A 21,495-nucleotide genomic window follows, 5' to 3' on the forward strand; every position below is an offset into this window, starting at 1 on the left:
TATCATTCAATAAAACAATAGCAAATATAGAGCGAGGTGAGCTTAAGGTGAGTGGAGCCTATGAGCTAGAATTTGAATAGGATACACCATGCAGTCTATAAGACAGCCAAATGATCATTCAAGGAGATAGCTGGGTAAACTTGTCAAGAAGTTAATATATCATAAATATATCACATGGGGGAATAGTTATTTGGTACTCACCTGATCAAATACAGCTCCTTATTCCATGGGTAGATATTTAAGATGGGTCCAACCCCAATCATGTGATTGTGACATTGTCCAACATTTTCAATATATTCGTGCTTCAGTGGTACTTGGCTGAGGAGGTCAAATTCCTCAGGTGCTCTCTGGAGTACTTGTTGCGCTGCGTAGAATCCATCCACCAACAGGGTCCTGCCACCTGTTCCTTCGTGCTTAAGACAATGAAATACTTGAATGCTAAAGAAACAAAGCAAATTCTTCTGTACAGTGGGTAAAAGAGAATATATTGAAATTCTAGTATAGTGTATCAGAAATGATTTTAATTTTGAAGAAAGAAATCCCATTTCCTAGTTGTTTTCCCTTCATAGAAAGTTGTGTATTTACTCTTTTTTTTTAAAGATTTATTTATTATATATAAATACACTGTAGCTATTCAGGCACACCAGAAGAGGACATGGGATCCCCATTACAGATGGTTGTGAGCCACCATGTGGTTGCTGGGATTTGAACTCAGGACCTCTGGAAAAGCAGTCAGTGCTCTTAACCACTGAGCCATCTCTCCAGCCGATATATTTACTCTTAAATACGTTAGTACACATTCATTTCAAAGATGTTTAATATGTATTAAGGGACATATATGCCAGGGAAGACATGGGACTGGAGACATAAACAACACATGGTCTCTGTTTTGAAGATACTCATAAAGCTAGCACCAATAACATTTGAATAAAAAATAAAGTTGTACACAAGTTGTGGCAAGGGCCACAGAAAAGAAAATTAAAGAAATATTTGAGTGAGAAAGGGAGCAGCTTTGCTTAGTCTTAAATAATGAACAAAAATCGAAATGGGATGAGTTTGAAGCATGGAGAAAGGACCCTAGGAAGAGACAAACCATAACCAAATATAGTGATAAATCAACAGGGCATATTCAAGGAAAAGATGTTTCTGTTGTCATAGCATAGAAAACCATAGAACGCTCTTAATTTGTTAAAAAATTATGGTTATAGTAGCATTTTTAAAATATGGGTGGCAAGATGGTTGGTTCACCAGGTAAAGGCCCTTGTCTGCGGCTGATGACCCGAGTTTGAACCTAGGAATGACGTAGTGGAAGGAGAAAGGTGACTCCCACAGATTATCTTCTCACCTTACCCTGTGTGCATTGGCACACAAACCCAAACACACAAGAGAACGCAGCCTGTTCAGCTGGGGTGCAGATCGTGTCTTTATTTATCCACTAAGTTACTCCTGGGTTTAGAGCAGCTATGACTAGTCATTGGAGACAATAAATATGTCTCCCTCTTCCTGTGGCCTGCAGATATAGATGTAGACCTTTCAGCTCCTTCTCCAGCACTGTGTCCGCCGTATGCCACTGCGCTTCCCCCCCAAGACAAGGATGGACTATCTGAGCCGTGGAGTCGTGGAAGGCAGCAAGCATCAAGACTTGGAGGAGCACAAGAAAACAGAATTACTTCAAGATGCTAGATGCACGCAATGACAGATAAATCCCTGTAGACCTGCCTCTGAGGCACTGAGAAAATGGGGAACTGACTGATTACCTGAGGAAAAAATGGGAGATCCCTCGCAGTCACTGCATAGACGCCTGGGGAAAACGCATTAACTTGGGTCTGGTCTGATTACCTGAGGAAAAATGCATCAACCCTCCCCCAACAATCACGTTCAACAAGGGCTTCCCTTCCACTGTGCTCTTAGACCCGAGGCTACCCCATTGTTAGTCATGGCTAGTCCCTTGCATTGCTGTACATGGGGTCTCAAGCCCTTCAAGCTCTTCCAGTTCCTGATTCCTCTTTCCTAAGTGACCCAAAACTTCTTTTTTTGCTCAGTGACAAGAAGCCTGTTTCTTATGCTGTGAAACTATGTCCCCAAGCCACTCCAACATTACAGACACAGGGAGTAAGAAAGGTGAGGTGGTCGAGAACGTGAGTGATCCACACGTCTTCTGCAGAAAGTAGGAAGCAACGGTAAATTCACTAGAGGTCACCAGAACAAGCGGTCCGTGCAGCGGTCAGCTCACATCTTCATGATGCTGACCACGCAGCAGCACCCTGAGGCTGACCTTCAGAGGCTAAAAATACACGAGTTAGAAGTACAGAGGAAAGGATAGGAAAGAAGTTCTAGTAAGAAGACGGAGTTCACATACAATATAGTAGTCCAATGCGTTGATTTTTCAATCCAGTTTTCTATTTATCCAAGGGTTTAGTATAATTTTCTTTACTTCACAAATGTGGAAACTGAAAGGGTTGGGCAATTTTTTTTCAATGAAATTCAACTGGAAAATATTACAGCTAAGACAAAAATCCAAAGCTCTGGGGTAAGCTGTGGTTTCTTGCCCTGTTCCACCTTCTGCTGTTGTGAGTGATGCAGGCACACAGACTCAGCTGATCCTGACACTGCGCCAAGACGCCCTCAATGATACTCTGAGTAAAATAATGCCCACCACTTAAAAAAAAAGGCAGTGCTGCTCATTAAGATAGAATTCAGGAAGACGTGTGATGGGACCATAACGAAGGCTGGAAGAAGATGTTCAGTTTACTGCAATAGTTGAAACGTGTATGTCTGAATATGTTAACAGAAAAGGTTCTGGAAGATGACAACTGAGAGCCTGAGAAACTGAAGGAGGATTTTGAAATTCAAGAGGAGAAATAAACAGTGCTTATATCCTGCCATTTATATCTTTAGTGTCGCCCACCCCTTGTCTTCCTGTTTACTTTCCTGTTTCTTGTGGTTATACAATCGCATCGGAAGAGTAGGAGCTAAGAACCACAGATAAGAGAAAATACGTGAGGCCTAGGTTATCTCACTCAATATAATATTTTCTATTACCATCCACTTGCCTACAATTTCATTAATCCATTTTCTTTACAGGTGAATAGTCTTCTACTGTGTATTTTGCTAATAGGACATTTGGGTTGTTCCTGTTTCCTCGCTATCGTTAATAAAGCAGAAATGAACACGGATGAACAAGTGTTTGTAGAATGGGATGTTAAATCCTTTCGATATTTGCCGAGGAATAGTACAGCTGGATCCTATGGTAGAAAACTTTTCGCTTTTTCATGATTCTCCACACTGATTCCAGAGGGGATGGATCGGTTTGCAAACTTTACCAAGAGTGAATGACGGCTCGTTTTTGTCTATATCCCCTCTAGCATTTGTTGTAGGTTGTTTTGTTGACGTTGGTCATTCTGACTGGCATGAGATGAGACTAAAAGTTTTTCTAAATTCACATTTCCTTAAAGGCTGGTTAGTTTTGTGCCAACTTGACATAACCTAGAATGATTTGAGAGGAGAAAATCTTAATTGAAAAGAAGCCTCCATGAGATTGGCCTGTAAATCAACTAACCTGGGCCTATAGGGGTCCTCAGAAGCTGAACCCCAACAGGGAGCATATGTGGGAAACACCTATCTCATAGGCACATACGTAGCAGTTGTGCAGCTCGGTCTTCACGTAAGACTTCTAACAACAGGAACAAGGCTGTATCTGACTCTGTGGCCTGACTTTAAATCCCTTTCTGCAAAATGGGATATCCTGAAGATCCTGAAGATGCACCTAGTCTTACTGCAGCTTGGTATGGCAAGTTTTATGAGGAGAAAGGAAGGACTGGATGAAAGAAAGTAGGGGAGGGGAGCTGAAGTGGAAATTTTTGGTTTCTTTGGAAATTTAGTTGTGTCATGTGATGCTTTTTGGAACCTGCCTTGTGAGAGGATGTGAGAGAGAATGTGATGTTTTGTTGAAGCAGATGCTTGAGAGGGCACACGATGTTTGTAAAGAATCCCATAAACAGCGAGAGGTCATTCCTGCGTTGCAGCACTGTGCAATACTTTGCTGGTCTTCTACGGCTGGGCAACGTTTCACTGGTCTTTGCTGCCTGTGCAATGCTTTGCCAGCCTTGTTCTCGTTGGTCTTTACTTCATAGAGAGAAATGTGCCAAAGAACTCGTGGTATTTTGGCTGCTTTCGCTGGCTTGTGCTGATTTGGTGGAGCATTACATCAATATTATAGGGAAAAGCACAGCTAGAAGTCTCGGGGATCAAAATGCCCAATGCTTTAATTGTGAATTTTGCCATTTCCAAAGAAATGGTACATCTAGGAGATCCAGAGCTCAAAATATCGGGTGCATTGACTCTGGAGAATACGATGCTCATAAAAGACAACAAGCAGGTTTAGGCTACACTGAAACCCAAAGGCTTCCAAGGTACTGTAGTCACCGTGGAAAGAGCAAACGTTGATCTAAGGATTGTAGGTCCAAGAGAGATGTACAAGGTAACCTCCTGTCATAGGGAAGTGTGAGTCGTATTCCTTTGGTCGGCCAGAAAACAGCAAGTAAGCAGGAAAATCAAAACTAAAAGTTTCTGATCTTATACATGGTATAGAAGGAAGTGAAGCTTCAGATCTGACCAAAGATAGGCCTTATACTGTCCCCAACGGTTAAATATTACAAGTTAACCACTGGTGCTTATAGTCCTTTACCTTCAGGGACAGTGGGAGAAGAAGTGCATTCACTTCTATTAACTTCTCAATACAAACTAATACAGGGGACAGAATTTCTCAGCTGTTGTTGAGAAATTCAACAACAAATTCAACAAATTCAAGGGTAAGGCCAGTTCAATAGAAAGAACAGGGGCTTTGGGGAGTATTGTAAAATGTGTGTCCTGGCAAACACTGGTTAATGATCAGAGAATCAAATTAATGGTGTTGAAACAGAAGATTTGGTGAATATAGGAGCTGATGTTAATATACTTTCCCAAAAGTCGCAGAATTCAGATTGGCCATTCAGAAGGTGGATACAACGCTCATAAGAACTGGTAAATTATCACAAATAAGACAAAGTGTCCCATAGATCCACTGTGTTAGACCAGAAGAGTGAACAGAGAAGTTGAGACTTTAGGCGGCTGACATACCCACAGGTTTATGGGGAAGGGATCGTTTACAACAGTGGGGCACTCAAATTAATATTCTTGCAATTCCAGGGACAGCAAATTGGGGGTGACATAGTAGATGCTCCTGGAGAAGGCATTGATACAGGTGATTGAGAACAATCACAAGCTGTGCCCATTGTCCAAACACAGGACATCACAGGGACTGAGTTTCTAGATTTATACGAGGGGCCATTGCTGACCCAACAGCCTTGCCCCTACAGTGGTTATCAAACAGACCCGGGTGCTAAGAGCAGTGGCCCAATAACAAAAGAAAAATTGCAAGCACTTGAAGAGCTGGTACAAGAGCAGCTGGAGGCTCAACATATAGAAGAGTCTACCAGCCAACGGGATTCCCCTGTGTTTACTCCAAAAAGGAAATCAGAAAAACGTAGGGTGATAACCAGTTTAAGAGCAGTGAATGGAGTAATTAAACCAATGGGTCCTTTATAGCCTGGACTTCCTTTACCTTCTTTGTTACCAAGATCATGGACCATAATAATAATATTCACTTGAAAGATTGCATTTTCACAATACCCTTGCATGATCAGGACAGCGAGTTTTGCTTTCTTAGTACCCACTCTGAACAACGCTGGTCCAATGAAAAGGCACCACTGGAAGGTACTTGGACATGGAATGTTAAATAGTCCAACTTTATGTCAATATTTTGTGCAACAACCATTAAAAATAATTCATAGGCGATTTCCTCAATCTATCATTTATCATGATATTTTGTGGTCTGATTCTAATGACGATGCTTTAGAGAAAATGTTTAAGGAAACACGAAGAACTGCCATGCTGGTGGTTACAGATTGCTCCAGAAAAAATAAAAAGAGGAAATCCACATAAGTTATCTGGGTTTTAAAATCAGTCAACCAAAAATTCGAACACAAAAAATACAGATCCATAGGGATCGATTGAAAACTTTAACAATTTTCAAAAATTAATGTGTGACATTAACTGGCTGAGGTTTAAACCTAGTTTGAGTATTTATGACTCAAGTAATTTATTTCAAACATTACAAGGAGACTCAAATTTTAACGGTCTAAGAAACGTTATGGTTGAAGCAGAAAAAAACTTAACTCTTATAAAACAAAGACTGCAAGGTGCAAGGATTGAACTGACCCTGAATTTGATTGTATTTTGGTTATTTTTGCCTTCATTCTTTTACTGGTCTCATTATGCAAAGGGAAGATAATGTTATAGAATGGATTTCCTTAGCTCATAAAGTAAAAAAAAATTAAAGATATATGGGAAAATTTTCTGAATTAATTATAAAAGGTAGAATATGCCTACATCAGTTGTCAGGAGGAGATCTGAACTGTAGCACCTCTTAATTATGCTGTGGTTACGTGATGATGGTGATTAGTAAAGATTGGGAAAGAGCTTGTAGTAAATGCTTGGGAGAAATTAATAACAAACATTCAAAATACAGTTTATTACATAGTTATATGTCTATACAAATATACACAGCTTAGTAAAAGAACTAATTGGATTCTTCCACATATTGTAAAGAAAACATCAATTCAGACTCATACAAGTTTGCCAGGTCCATTAACTCAAGGAAATGAGAAAACTGACCAATTACTAATAGGAAATGTGATAGAAGCCTCAAAAAACTTCACATTAATGGAAAAGGTTTAAATTTTTAAATTTTAAATTTTTTTTATTTTTTTTCCTATCTCCTCGCACACCTGATCCTGCCACACCTTTTCCCGTTGTGAGGCAGCAGACGGTAAAAGGTATCCTTCAGTCTCTGTTCTAAACTTTGCCTCCCTATTCCCTGCCAAGGGTATTCTTGTTCCCCTTTTAAAGAAGGAGTGAAGCATTCACATTTTGATCATCCTTCTTGAGTTTCTTGTGTTCTGTGCATCTAGGGTAATTCAAGCATTTGGGCTAATAGCCACTTATCAATGAGTGCATACCATGTATGTCTTTCTGTGATTGGGTTAGCTCACTCAGGATGATATTTTCCAGTTCCAACCATTTGCCTATGAATTTCATAAAGTCATTGTTTTTGATAGCTGAGTAATATTCCCATTGTGTAGATGTACCACATTTTCTGTATCCATTCCTCTGTTGAAGGGCATCTGGGTTCTTTCCAGCTTCTGGCTATTATAAATAAGGCTGCTATGAACATAGTGGAGCACGTGTTTTTTTTATATGTTGGGGCATCTTTTGGGTATATGCCCAAGAGAGGTATAGCTGGATCCTCAGGCAGTTCAATGTCCAATTTTCTGAGAAACCTCCAGACTGATTTCCAGAATGGTTGTACCAGTCTGCAATCCCACCAACAATGGAGGAGTGTTCCTCTTTCTCCACATCCTCGCCAGCATCTGCTGTCACCTGAGTTTTTGATCTTAGCCATTCTCACTGGTGTGAGGTGAAATCTCAGGGTTGTTTTGATTTGCATTTCCCTTATGACTAAAGATGTTGAACATTTCTTTAGGTGTTTCTCAGCCGTTTGATATTCCTCAGCTGTGAATTCATAGTTTAGTTCTATACCCCATTTTTTGGTTGGGTTGTTTGGTTTTTTGGTGATTAGCCTCTTGAGTTCTTTATATATTTTGGATATTAATCCTCTATCAGATGTGTAATTAGTGAAGATATTTTCCCAATCTGTAGGATACTGATTTGTCTTATTGACTATGTCCTCTGCCTTCTAATTTTTTAATTCTTGATCTTAGAGCATGAGCCATTGGAGTTCTGTTTAGGAAATTTCCCCCTGTGCCAATGAGTTCAAGGCTCTTTCCCAGGTGAAAATGCTTTCAATGGGGTAAAATGGAGGGAAGATTTAATTGTGAAGTGTGGATCAAAGAGGAGAGGGTAAAACAACAATGATGTCTGAAACATCAGATGGTTATCCAATACCAAAAGGTCAGCCCTGAAAGTATACAAACAAGTAATACTGTACAGAGAAGGTTCTGTTTAATAACATATATGAATATACATATATGGATGTAACACCTACTAATGAGAAAAGAAGAGGTCATGAGTTTGAAAGATGGACTAGAAGAGGGGTCTTCATAGGAAGGGTGATGAAGAGGAAGTGGGAGATGTAGAGGAAGGTAAACCATAATAAGGATATATTACAGAAGAGAAAAAATTGTATTTTCTATAAAAGGAAAACAAAAAACTTAGTTATATCACTCTTGAGAAGATACCCAAAGAAATCAAGTCAGTGTACCACAAAGACTGGATTTATTGCCACACAATCTACAGCAGCTGACTTATAAAATATTCCTAATACGCTATCAATAGAGTGGGAGGAAAGTCTGTCTGTCTGTCTATCTCTCTCACCCACACACAAATACACATAACACATTCACACACATTTACACATAAATATGTTGGAATGAATGAAAATATGTCACTTGTTGAAAAATGACTGGAACTAGACATCAAAGTGCTACGTAAAGTAAGTCAGTGCAATAAGACAAGTCTTACACGTTTTACTGAACGAGAGGTAGATGAGGATAAAAAACCATGAAACTGAAAGTGGGATTACTAGGGATAACAAAACAGAAAGGGAAGAGTGTAGGTAGGTAAATCTAATAGATGGGAATGGATATGTTTCAAATACATTATAAAAATATATGGAAGTATCATGATGAGACCCCTTTATATTTAATGTATGCTGGTAATAATTTTGAAAGGTATTAACTGTAGATTTTATAAAAAATTGTTGGATATAAGAGAGAATGCATACAGAAAGAAAAAGAATATAGAGTCTAGGCAAATCCACAAAAGTAGAGAATTGATAAAGCTGGGTGATAGGAAGGCAGCAGGTATGGGAAGACGGGGGAAGCTACAGTTAAAGAAAGGATGGCACCCAAAGCAAAGGATGGGCATGGACGATGACGATGACAGTGGTGATTACGATAACTAAAGAGAATTACAACTAACCCTTACTGAATACTTAGTATTGAGCAGAGTGTTAAGTGCTTTAAATTTATTACATAATTTAATTCCTTATCAATATTAATGAGTAGATTGTATTGCTAATCTCATTTTTTCGGATGAAGCTATAGAAGCTTGGAGATTTTAACCTACATGCTCAACGTCAAAAAGCTAATAATACACATTCAGCCTGGGCTGCAGATCAACCCTTAACTCTTCACTAACTCTGTGCTACCAATCTACTCGGTCTTCACAGTTCACTAGAAAAGGTATAAAGTGAACATAGCTGTTTATCTCTGCTCGTCAAATGTGAACACATGTGCATGCCATGACACGTATGGAGGCCGGAGGAAACTTGCGGGGATCGGTTCTCTCACTGCATCGTGTGGATGTCCCAGGGACTGAACATCGGGTTTGATGACAAGAATCTTAACCTCATCTCATTGATCCAAAATATTCTTAATACACAAACTCTCCAAATAAACCAATGCATCACTGCCACCAATGTAACAGTAATCAGCCATCACCCTCTCCTACTATCTTGTTAACACCACGTGTACTTATACAATCTTTTCACTAATATCATTGTTTCGGGCTCATAATCTGTATGCAGAAGCAAGATCAATAACCACGAAGTAACAAATATAGAGACCTCTAGTAAGTAGCAAATAGTAAGGAATTTTAATACAGTAAATGAGCTATTGATTTACTATGAAAAAGGTTCATTTTCAGCCATTTCTCCTCTCCAGTTTCTTGTAAGATTCAGACTCTTATTAATATCATTCTGATAACAGCAGTGTTTGTAGGATGGACCCCTTTGCTATAACACAGAAACTAAATGCAAGGAAAATGTAAATTTTTAAAAGATAAATTCTTACTGTTTAGCCCAGGCTATCTCCGAACACAGTAAATCCTCCTACCTCTACCTCCACGAGTACTGGAATTAAAGGCCTAGGCCACCTATGCAAGAGGAATTAGGATTTTTCAAGGCTAGGCTGGGTAATGAGTTCCAGTTCTAAGAAAAAGCAGCGAGGGCTACAGCGTAAGCCAGTGTCCGTCTCTTCCCACACGTATACTTGTTACATTGTAGATACAAATTTCATTCCTAAAAGCTTGATGAAGACTGAACTAGAATGTCTCAAAGTGACTATATTGCCAGGGGAACACAGAGACACACGTGAGTCTGCACCATGTAGGTGTAATCTTCATTGACATAGAATAGACAGTGATGAAGAAACTATTCAAGGCCATCAACTAGAAGGACGCAACCCTGGGAAAGTCTAACACACTCACCCACAGGGCTCTTGAAAGTAGGTGGTGTCGGTATGGCGATCTAGGGCTAGCTTGGTGTACGCAGTGTCGCCTCTGGAAAAGTCCGACGTGAAATACCACATCCTTCCATAAATGGTTTCTCTGCCAAATAGAATCAAGAAAGAACTATTATATATTTGTAAATTTATTTCATTCATCATTGTTTTATACACACACACACACACACACACACACACACATACACACATATAATAGTTATTGCTACAGATGGCTATCTATAAGGTGAAATTGACAGTTAAAAATACAAGTCTGCAAAATTATCTCACCAATTGACCTTCTAGGAACACAAATTGAAAATATTATACATTCTGAATCTCTGGGGTCACTGCATACTGATTATATGACTACTTTAATAGTCTTCTCAATCAAGGTCATTCCCTGTATTTACTTTCCTTTCATAGACTCAAAAGTGTGGCTGCTTGTAGTAAGGGACAATTTTAATTAATTTATATAACAACTTCTGCTTTCGTTAATATTCAGATTTTCAACAATAGTCCTTTCCTAGCATATTGGATAATATAATATCCAAGAGTGACAGAGGAGTCTCCATTTTATTCGTGTATTATAGAAATATTTGTCTTCATTTAACCTTTTGAACATAGAGGAATAAAGAAAAGAAGAAATAAGAAATGAAGAATAGTAATAAAAATACTATATTTAGGAGCAGGAAACCTATGGTATTTAAAGCTCTGTACTACTGCTTACTATCAGGATAATCCTGGAGTGTATCTTAGCATCGGGTGCTTATAAGTGGAAAAGAGAACAAAACACATGATTAAAAGGTTGTTGCAAGATGGATGAAGCAAAGAAGTGCAGGCTGACAGGAGCCGGATGTAGATCGCTCCTGAGAGACACACCCAGAATACAGCAAATACAGAGGCGAATGCCAGCAGCAAACCACTGAACTGAGAATAGGACCCCGTTGAAGGAATCAGAGAAAGAACTGGAAGAGCTTGAAGGCTCGAGACCCCATATGAACAACAATGCCAAGCAACCAGAGCTTCCAGGGACTAAGCCACTACCTAAAGACTATACATGGACTGACCCTGGACTCCAACCTCATAGGTAGCAATGAATATCCTAGTAAGAGCACCAGTGGAAGGGGAAGCCCTGGGTCCTGCTAAGACTGAACCCCAGTGAACGTGATTGTTGGGGAGGGTGGTAATGGGGGAGGATGGGGAGGGGAACACCCCATAAAGAAGGGAGGGAGGGGAGGGGATGTTTGCCGAAACCGGAAAGGGAATAACACTAAAATGTATATAAGAAATACTCAAGTTAAAAAAAAAAAAAAAAAAAAAAAGGTTGTTGCAAAATCAGAATAAAATTTAGGGTATGAATATGCTAATTAATGCAATACAATGTATTCGATGAGACATTAGCAACCAATCCATCTTAGAAATCTAAGAAGATGGAAATCCCTTTTGAATTCTTTTCTCACATCCTTCCTCCCCTCCCCTAACCTCTCTCCCCGACTTCCTCTCCCCAGATCCACCCCTACCTCGCTCCTACCTCCTCTCAGAAAAAAAAGCAGGGCTCCCAGAGACATCGAACTGTTTTATTTAATATAATACAAATTAAGCCCCCTTTTGAGCAGATTACATTACAGATGTGAGAGGGGAGGGGAGGGAGAAAGGCGCGGAGAGAAGTGGGGAGGGCAGAGGACAGAGGTGGGGGCCACGGCTGCACCGGAGGCTGAACCGGGCCCTGTCCCACCTGAGACGCCGCGCCACAGCTCTTCGTGCATCCTTTAATTGCACTCACATTGTAGTTACGGTAAATTTCAGAAAGTTATTAAATCACCTGATTAGGCTGACCCTTCGCGCCAGCTTTTCCGTGTGCTCCTGAGTGGGAGGGACATTTTCTACAAAGGCAATTCCGTAGAGCAGAAAGTTCTGCAGAAACTTCTTCAGTCCTTCATCTGTTTCTAAGAAACCCTGGAAATCAACAGACGGAAGCTGGGCGTCCTGGTAGAGCTTGGCGTTCCACAGCACCCTGGGCTGGATGACCTCCTGCTTCTGCCCTTCGTAGCTGTTTTTCACCAGCCAATCCAGGTCGTACCTGGTCACATGACCATCTGGCCCTTTAAGGAGAAAAGGGGGCGTGAAAAGAAAATTTAGGAATACCGCCAAATATTTAACACTTAAAAATGCTCATTCCTTTTCAACACTAGTTTGACATTTTTAATCATTTGATATTTTTACAGATGCATACGTTTTGGTCAAATCCACCTCCCATCTGTCTCTTCCAATCCCTCTTATTTCTCATTAAAATCTTACAAGATCATTTTCACTGCTCTTCACGGTAAAAGGAAGATGAGCATCTCATTTATGTGACACTTCTGGCTGTTTTTAATGTATGGATTTGCCAACCAACATACATTAAAATGTTTAACAATGATAGTCAGAGTTAGGTATCGTTATCCCTGATTTACGCACACACGAAGTTCAGGGTTCGGTTGGTAAGGAGTGAGAACTATCAAAAAGGACAGACTGCATCGGGATGGCTCTGTCCGCAAACAAAACCTTTTCTTTTTTTTTTCTTTTCTTTTTTTGGAGCTGGGGACCTAACCCCAGGGACCTTGCGCTTGCCAGGCAAGCGCCCTACACTGAGCTAAATCCCCAACCGTAAGATTTTAAAAAGTTCTCCAAGTCATGGTTCACGGCGAGCCACTGTGCAATACTCTTTTCATATCGTTTATTGGGTATTTGTGTCCCACACTTTCCACTCAAATCTTCTTCAGCTCCAAACTCACTGAGCCCACGCCCTGTTACCTGTACGCGCATGGGCACTGCCCTGGGGCATGGACGCCGCTCGGGGACCAGGCTCCCCCTCAGCAGCTCACAGCTCCCGGGCAGGGGTGGACTCCATGACCCTCACCCGCCCCGGGACTTGTGGGTGGCTCGATCGTGGGCAAACAGTGACAGCCACCATGAGATCGGTGTGCGATGGCCTTGGGGTCCAGAAGGGACTGTTTGGCCGCAGTGCACGCCACTGAGGGTCCAGAGGGTGACTGGGTTTGCTTTGTTTTGTTTTATTTGTTTTGTTTGTTTGTTTGTTTGTTTTTAAAGATTTATTTATTATATATAAGTACACTGTAGCTGTGTTCAGACACACCAGAAGAGGGCATCAGATCTCATTACAGATGGTTGTGAGCCACCATGTGGTTGCTGGGATTTGAACTCAGGACCTGTGGAAGAGCAGTCGGGTGCTCTTAACCACTGAGCCATCTCTCCAGCCCTTGATTTGTTTTAAAGTTTCTATAGGATGAGGTTTCCATATGCTTTTTCCAAAAAATATTCAGTGTCGGTTTTCCCGCCAAACACTCCCTCTTCTAACCTGCGGGGTCGCGATGAAGACATCGGGGCAGGAGGAAGATTTGTTGGCCAGAAGGGGTTTGGCTGAAGTAGGAGGGAAACAGCGAGGATAACAGGCGGGGGGTGGATGTGATCGAAACACAGTCCATAGGTTTATAAAATTGCCATATGCCTCTGCCCTACCGCTGAAGGCACAAAGCAAACAAAGCGTTAAATTCTGTCAGAGTTGTGCGATTATGTGTATAATATTTTAAGAGGGGGAATGGGAAAAGATCAACAGAAATGGAGGAACAGAGTTTATATTTGTAAATGACATCTGCGTCAGGATAGAAGTTTGCGTAGTGATACCAAGGGTTCTGCGGACACATCGTGTGTGGTGATGAGTTCCTGGAACAACATAACTCTCAGGACTCTGTGTGTGTGAGTGTGTGTATGTGAGTGTGTGTGAGTGAAAAAACAAAAAACAAAAACAAAAAAAAAAAAAAAAAAAAAAAAAAAAAAAAAAAAAAAAAAACCAAAAAACAAAAAAAAAAAAAAAACAAAGAGTGGCAAAGTTTTAGCTTAGGGATTATCCTGTTTCAAAATTAAGTATGATGATAGCTGTACCAAATCAAAATGAAAAGGGTATAGAAACCATTTCCAACTCAAGAGGAAAATCTAATTGAAAAGTCCCTATTTTGTAAAGAGCCAAACTGTGTGTTTCATAGAAATCATTGTTTTTTAGAATAATACCTGAAAGAAATCCAAGTCTCCTGTATACTTACAAGTGAAAAAGAGTGTACTTTCATCCAGACGAATCGTCTTTGGCTTAATGCATAAATCCACACTGGCAGTGTCCAGGCTCCGCTGGTGCGTCTTAGAATTGTAGCACGAGGCTGAGCGGCAGTGGTCTCGAAGCCAGACATAATTGAAGCGCATCACAGTGCTGGCATATTGCAGTTCTGGGGAAATGTCAGATTTAACAGAAATGCTTACTCAGGAAAACCAAACACGAAAAGTCAGAAATGAACCCACACACCTATGGGCACTTGATTTTTGACAAAGGAGCTAAAACCATCCAGTGGAAAAAAGATAGCATTTTCAACAAATGGTGCTGGTTCAACTGGAGGTCAACATGTAGAAGAATGCAGATCGATCCATGCTTATCACCCTGTACAAAGCTTAAGTCCAAGTGGATCAAGGACCTCCACATCAAACCAGATACACTCAAATTAATAGAAGAAAAACTAGGGAAGCATCTGGAACACATGGGCACTGGAAAAAATTTCCTGAACAAAACACCAATGGCTTATGCTCTAAGATCAAGAATCGACAAATGTGATCTCATAAAACTGCAAAGCTTCTGTAAGGCAAATGACACTGTGGTTAGGACAAAACGGCAACCAACAGATTGGGAAAAGATCTTTACCAATCCTACAACAGATAGAGGCCTTATATCCAAAATATACAAAGAACTCAAGAAGTTTGACTCCAGAGAGCCAAATAACCCTATTAAAAATTGGGGTACAGAGCTAAACAAAAGAATTCACAGCTGAGGAATGCCGAATGGCTGAGAAAACCTAAAGAAAATGTTCAACATCTTTAGTCATCAGGAAATGCAAATCAAAACAACCTGAGATTTCACCTCACACCAGTGAGAATGGCTAAGATCAAAAACTCAGGTGACAGCAGATGCTGGCGTAGGATGTGGAGAAAGAGGAACACTCCTCCATTGTTGGTGGGATTGCAGACTGGTACAACCATTCTGAAAATCAGTCTGGAGGTTCCTCAGAAAATTGGACATTGAACCACCTGGGACCCAGCTATACCTACCTCTCTTGGGCATATACCCAAAAGATGCCCCAACATATAAAAAAAAGACACGTGCTCCACTATGTTCATAGCCTTATTTATAATAGCCAGAAGCTGGAAAGAACCAGATGCCCTTCAACAGAGGAATGGATACAGAAAATGTGGTACATCTACACAATGGAATATTACTCAGCTATCAAAAACAATGACTTTTATGGAAATTCATAGGCAAATGGATGGAACTGGAAAATAGCATCCTGAGTGAGGTAACCCAATTACAGAAAAGCAAACATGGTATGCACTCATATTAGCCCAAAAGCTTGGATTACCCAAGATGCAATCCTCAGACCACAGGAAGCTCAAGAAGAAGGAAAACCAAAGTGTGCATACTTCAGTCTTTCTTAGAAGGGGGAACAAAATACTCACAGGAGGAAATAGAGACAAAGTGTGGACTGAAGAAATGACCATCCAGAGACTGCCACGTATGGGGATCCATCCCATATGAAGTCACCAAACCCAGACGTTATTCTGGATGCCAAGAAGTGCATGCTGACAGGAGCCTGATAGAGCTGTCCCCTGAGAGGTTCTGCCAGAGCCTGACAGAGGCAAATGCTTGCAGCCAACCATTGGACTAAGCACGGGGTCCCCAATGGGGAGTTGTAGAAGGGACTGAAGGAGCTAAAGGGGTCTGCAACCCCATAGGAAGAACAACAATATCAACCAACCAGACACCTCAGAGCTCCCAGGGTTTAAAGCACAAACCAAAGACATGGACAGACCCATGGCTCCAGCTGCATATGTAGCAGAGGATGGTTTTGTTGGGCATCAGTGGGAGGAGAGGCCCTTGGTCCTGTGAATGCTCAATGCCCCAGTGTAGGACCAGGGCGGGGAAGTGTGAGAGAGAAGATGGGTGGGTGGGGCAGGAACCTCATGGAGGCAGGGGTTGGGGGGATGAGATGGGGGCTTTCCAGAGGGGAAACCAGGAAAGGGGATAAGATTTGAAACATAAATAAAGAAAATATCCAAAAAAAAAGGAACTTCAGGACATCCAGGGGTTCATAAAGAGACTTTGTCTTAAAAACAAAAAGAGGGGTTGGGGATTTAGCTCAGTGGTTGAGCGTTAGCCTAGCAAGCGCAAGGCCCTGGGTTCGGTCCCCAGCTCCAAAAAAACAAAACAAAACAAAACCAAAAAAAAAACAAAAAGAAAACAAACAACAACACCTCCCCCCAAAAAATGATGCCGAAAGATTTGGGAATGCTCATGCCAATAAATGAGCCTTGACTTTCACTTCGTGCCATACACAGAAATTGAATAGGAATTAAAATACTAAAATCAAAACTTCTAGAGGAAACTAAATAGAAATCTGGATATCTTGGGCATACCTATAATCCCAGCACTTGGGAGATGGAGACAGAAGAATGTGGAGTTTAACGTCAGCCTCAGCTATACAGTGAGTTAAAAGCCAGCCTGAAATATATGAGAAATATATGAGGGAAACTGAGGGATGGAGGGGGGCGGAGATATATATATATATATATCGAGAGAGAGAGAGAGAGAGAGAGAGAGCGCTGTTAATAAACCAAATAGGAATATACAGAGATACAGAGATATCTGGTTTGTTTATTGTAGTGCTGAGATCAAACTCAATCCTCTCATTTACTAGGCAAGCAATCTACCGTTGAACTATATCCCCAGTGAAAGTAAAAACATAAATAAAGGAACCACACTAGACAGCTTTAAAAACTAAGTACAAATTAATCAAGATTGAGGGGCTGGGGAAATGGCTTAGCTGATAAAATGCTTGTCTTGAAAGCACTAGGACCTGAGTTCAACCACAGCAACTTTGGTGACATTTGTCCTCATCCACTCTCCACGAGGCAGCTAAACTCACTGATCCATATTTGGGCACATTTTATTAGAGTTTTAAAACAATGCTTCATTCATGCAAACAATATTAGGATACTATTTGCCAAGCACTGCTCTATATACTATGGACAGGTGAATAGCAGAAAACTTTCTACCCTTATGAACAAATAATTAAAATGAAATATAAAGTACCCTGATGTACTAATGTAGCTAATCGTGTAGTATAGGACAGCTCGGGATACACAAGCCCCTGTTGTAGTTTGTTATGTGATTCTAAAAAGTGAGTGTGTTATCTCCCCTGCAACAGCTATCAGGGCTATCCCTAAAACAGCACAGCATATGTACCCGAGAACTAAGCACTAAGTGGGAAATCCAGCACCACGGCGAAGAGTGATAATATATACTTATATTGGGAAGTGAATCATCTGCCGATTTGCATCCGCTGGCCATATGAAGGATATCTAGGAAATTATATTTGAGAGATGTAAGTTAAAGAGTAAACCACTTAGATTCCTTTGAGTTCCTGCAGACACACTTTTATGGATAAAAGAACAGCAAAGACAAAAGTCCAAGAAATCAGACTGGTGTGTTAAAACCAAGTGATTACGGGGTTGGGGATTCAGCTCAGTGGTAGAGCGCTTGCCTAGCAAGCCCAAGGCCCTGAGTTCGGTCCCCAGCTCCGAAAAAAAAAAGAAAAAAAAGAAAAAAAAGAAAAAAAAAAAACCAAGTGATTAAAATGGCAAGATAATTTCTCGAAGTGGAAGGCGTGGAATGAGGGTTACAATTTTGAGAGAATTTAAGAAAATAGAATTATTTTAAGATATAAAAATTCCACTCACAAGTCACCCCATGTCTTAGTCAGGGTTTCTATTCCTGCATGAACATCATGACCAAAAAGCAAGTTGGGAAGGAAAGGGTTTGTTTATTCAGCTTACACCTCCACATTGCTGGTCATCACCAAAGGAAGTCAGGACTGGAACTCAAGCAGGTCAGGAAGCAGGAGCTGATGCAGAGGCCATGGAGGGATGTTTCTTACTGGCTTGCTCCCCCTGGCTTGCTCAACTTTCTTTCTTATAGAACCCAAGACCACCAGCCCAGGGATGGCATCACCCACAATGGGCTGGGTCCTCTCCCCTTGATCACTGTTCAGAAAATGCCTTGCAGCTGGGTCTCATGGAGGCATTTCCACAACTGAGGCTCCTTTTCTGTGATAACTCCAGCTTGTGTCAAGTTGACACACAAAACCAACCAGTGCACCCCACAACTCTCTGCCTGCCTCCCAAGCAGTCAGCTCTAACCCAAAACACAAAGGTAAGACACACACTCCAATCCCCCTACCACCTGCTGGGATCCCAACAAGCCTAGCATGCGTTGGCCGTACCCAGCCCTGTCCAAGCTCATCTTCCTCTGGTCAGCACCTACACCTGCATCAGTTGCAGATCAGGGTATGGAGCACAACTCCACAGCTCTGCCTGCTTCCCAGGAGGCCTGAATCAACCGCAGACACCCAGGCCACCCAAAACCAGAGACAACCAGATGGCAAAAGGCAATCGCAGAACATAATCAACAGAAGCCAATACAATATGACATCATCAGAATCCAGCTCTCCTACTACAGCAAGCCCTGGACATCTTAACCCCCCTGAAGAGCGAGACTGTGACCTTAAATCCCATCTCTTGAAGACGATAGAGGCATTCAAAGAGAATATACTTCTTAAAGAAATACAGAAATAATCAAACAGGTAGAAGCCCTTAAAGAGGTAACAATACATCCTTTAAAGAAATACAGAAAAATAAAATCAAACAGGCAAAGGAAATGAATGAAACAGTGCAAGAACTAAAAAAGGAAATAGAAGCAATAATGAAAACACAAAGAGCATCCTTGTAGGGGCAGGGGGAGGGGGCAGGGGGAGGGGAGAGGGGAGGGAAAGGAGATAACATTTGGGGTATGAATACATAAAATAGCCAAAACTAGAATTAAAAAAACAAATTAAAGAAAAGCACAAATGGAGGCAACCCTGGAGAAGGAAAACCTAGGAAAGATAACAGGAACTACAGACACAAACATCACCAATAGAAGAAATGAGATGGAAGACAGACTCTCAGGCATAGAAGATACCATAGAAGAAGCAGATACATCGATCAAAGAAAATGCCAGATGTAAAAAGTGCCTAACTCAAAGCATCCAGGAAATTTGGTACACCATGAAAAAAATAAAACTAAGAAAAATAGGAATAGAAAAATGGAGAAGATTTCAGCTCAAAGGCCCAGAAAACATCTTCAACAAAATCATAGAAAATTTCCCTAACTTAAAGAGATGACTACAAACATACGAGAAGCTTATAGAACACCAACTGTATTGAAACAGAAAGGCGCAACCTGAAACTATCAAAACACTAAGTATACAGAACAAAGAAAATTTATTAAAAGCTGCAAGGGGAAAAGGTCAAGTAACATGAAGGCAGACATAAGAGAATTTCACCTAACAGAGACACTAAAAGCCAGATGTCTTACGTATCCCAAGAGATACTAGTCCAGACTACTCTACCAAGCAAAACTCTGAATCACCGTAGATGGAGAAACCAAGATATTGAATGATAAAAACCATGTTTAAACAATATCTTTCTACTAATTCACCCCTACAGAAGATACAAGAAGGAAAATTCTGACACAAGGAGGGTAACTATACCCAAGAAAACACAAGAAATTAATCATCTCATAGCAAAACCAAAAGAAAAGAATCAGAGAGAGAGAGAGAGAGAGAGAGAGAGAGAGAAAGAGAGAGAGAGAAACACTTCCAACACCAAAATTGGTCATTAATAACTCTCATATCAATGAACTCAATTCACCAATAAAAAAGACACAGGCTAAAAGAATGGATATGAAAACAGGATCCATCATTCTGCTGCACACGAGAAACACATCTCAGCACAAAGTTAGACACTACCTCAGAGTAAAGGGCTGGGAAAAGATTTTCCAAGCAAGCAGAACTAAGAAACAAGCTAGAGTAACCATTCTAATATCTAATAAAACAGACTTTCACCCAAAAGTTATCAAAGAGATGATAAGATAGTATAAATAAGTGACCCCAAAAATTCTACCTCAGAACCCCTACAGCAGATAAACATCTGCGGCAAAGTGCCTGGGATGCAAAATTAACTCGAAGAGGTCAGCAGCCTCCCTTATACAAACGATAAAAAGGCAAGAAAGAAATCAGGGAAACAACTCCCTTCACAACAGCCACAAACAATAAAACATATCTCGGTCTGACTCTAACAAGCAATTAAATGATCTGTGTGACAAGAACTTCAAGTCCCCGAAGAAACGAGTTGAAGAAGATGGAGAGATCTCCCATGCTCATGGATCGGTGAGGGATGAGGTCATCATGCAGGTGAAGGCAGGTACCAGACAGAAGGAGGCCTGTCATTGGACGAGAAGGAAGGATGGGTGGGGAAAAGTTTTATAGAAGAGGACGGGGAGGAGGGGGAGGAGGGGAGGGGGGCGAGGAGGAGGAGGGGGGGGGAGGGGGGAGGGGGGGAAGGGGGGGGGGGGGGGGGGGGGGGGGGGGGGGGGAGGGGGGGGGGGGGGGGGGGGGGGGGGGGGGGGGGGGGGGGAGGGGGGGGAGGGGGGGGGGGGGGGGGGGGGGGGAGGGGGGGGGGGGGGGGGGGGGGGGGGGGGGGGGGGGGGGGGGGGGGGGGGGGGGGGGGGGGGGGGGGGGGGGGGGGGGGGGGGGGGGGGGGGGGGGGGAGGGGGAGGGGGGGAGGGGAAGGGGGAGGGGGGGGGGGGGGGGAGAGGGGAGGGGGGGGAGGGAGGAGGGGAGGAGGGAGAGGAGGGGGGGGAGGGGGAGGGGAGGGGGAGGAGAGAAGGGAGGGGGGTAGAAGGAGGAGACTTGAGAGGAGGAGAGGGGATGAGTGGAGAAAACATGGAGGCGACGTTAAGATTCCTCTCTGCACATTTACAGGTTGCTGTGAATATTCTTGAGGGATGGATGTGTACAGGGCTTTGTACGTCTAAGTGGGCAACTTTATCTTATCAGTTGGATCAGAGGTTATCGTGTTGTGTGTTCTTTCATGTAATTGAAATGTAATTGAATTCAAGAGAGTGTGTGGTGGCTGGAGACACTGGGCCGCCACGGAATTGGGATGCGTAGTCTGGCCTG

General features: G+C 41.8%; 1 protein-coding gene across 1 annotated transcript in view; it reads right to left on the bottom strand.

Annotated features, from left to right (window-relative positions):
• Window positions 1–21,495, bottom strand: part of Tmlhe (trimethyllysine hydroxylase, epsilon) — a 42,932-nt gene that overhangs the window by 9,746 nt on the left and 11,691 nt on the right. The window contains exons 3-6 of the mRNA XM_032888753.1: window positions 14,444–14,620; window positions 12,166–12,445; window positions 10,327–10,446; window positions 202–438 (exon numbers count right to left, since the gene is read on the bottom strand). Of these exons, the coding sequence (XP_032744644.1) occupies window positions 202–438; window positions 10,327–10,446; window positions 12,166–12,445; window positions 14,444–14,620 (814 nt within the window). The remainder of the gene's footprint in view (window positions 1–201; window positions 439–10,326; window positions 10,447–12,165; window positions 12,446–14,443; window positions 14,621–21,495) is intronic.

This window comes from Rattus rattus, chromosome 18 (assembly GCF_011064425.1).
Source record: "Rattus rattus isolate New Zealand chromosome 18, Rrattus_CSIRO_v1, whole genome shotgun sequence".
Taxonomy (NCBI): Eukaryota; Metazoa; Chordata; class Mammalia; order Rodentia; family Muridae; genus Rattus; species Rattus rattus.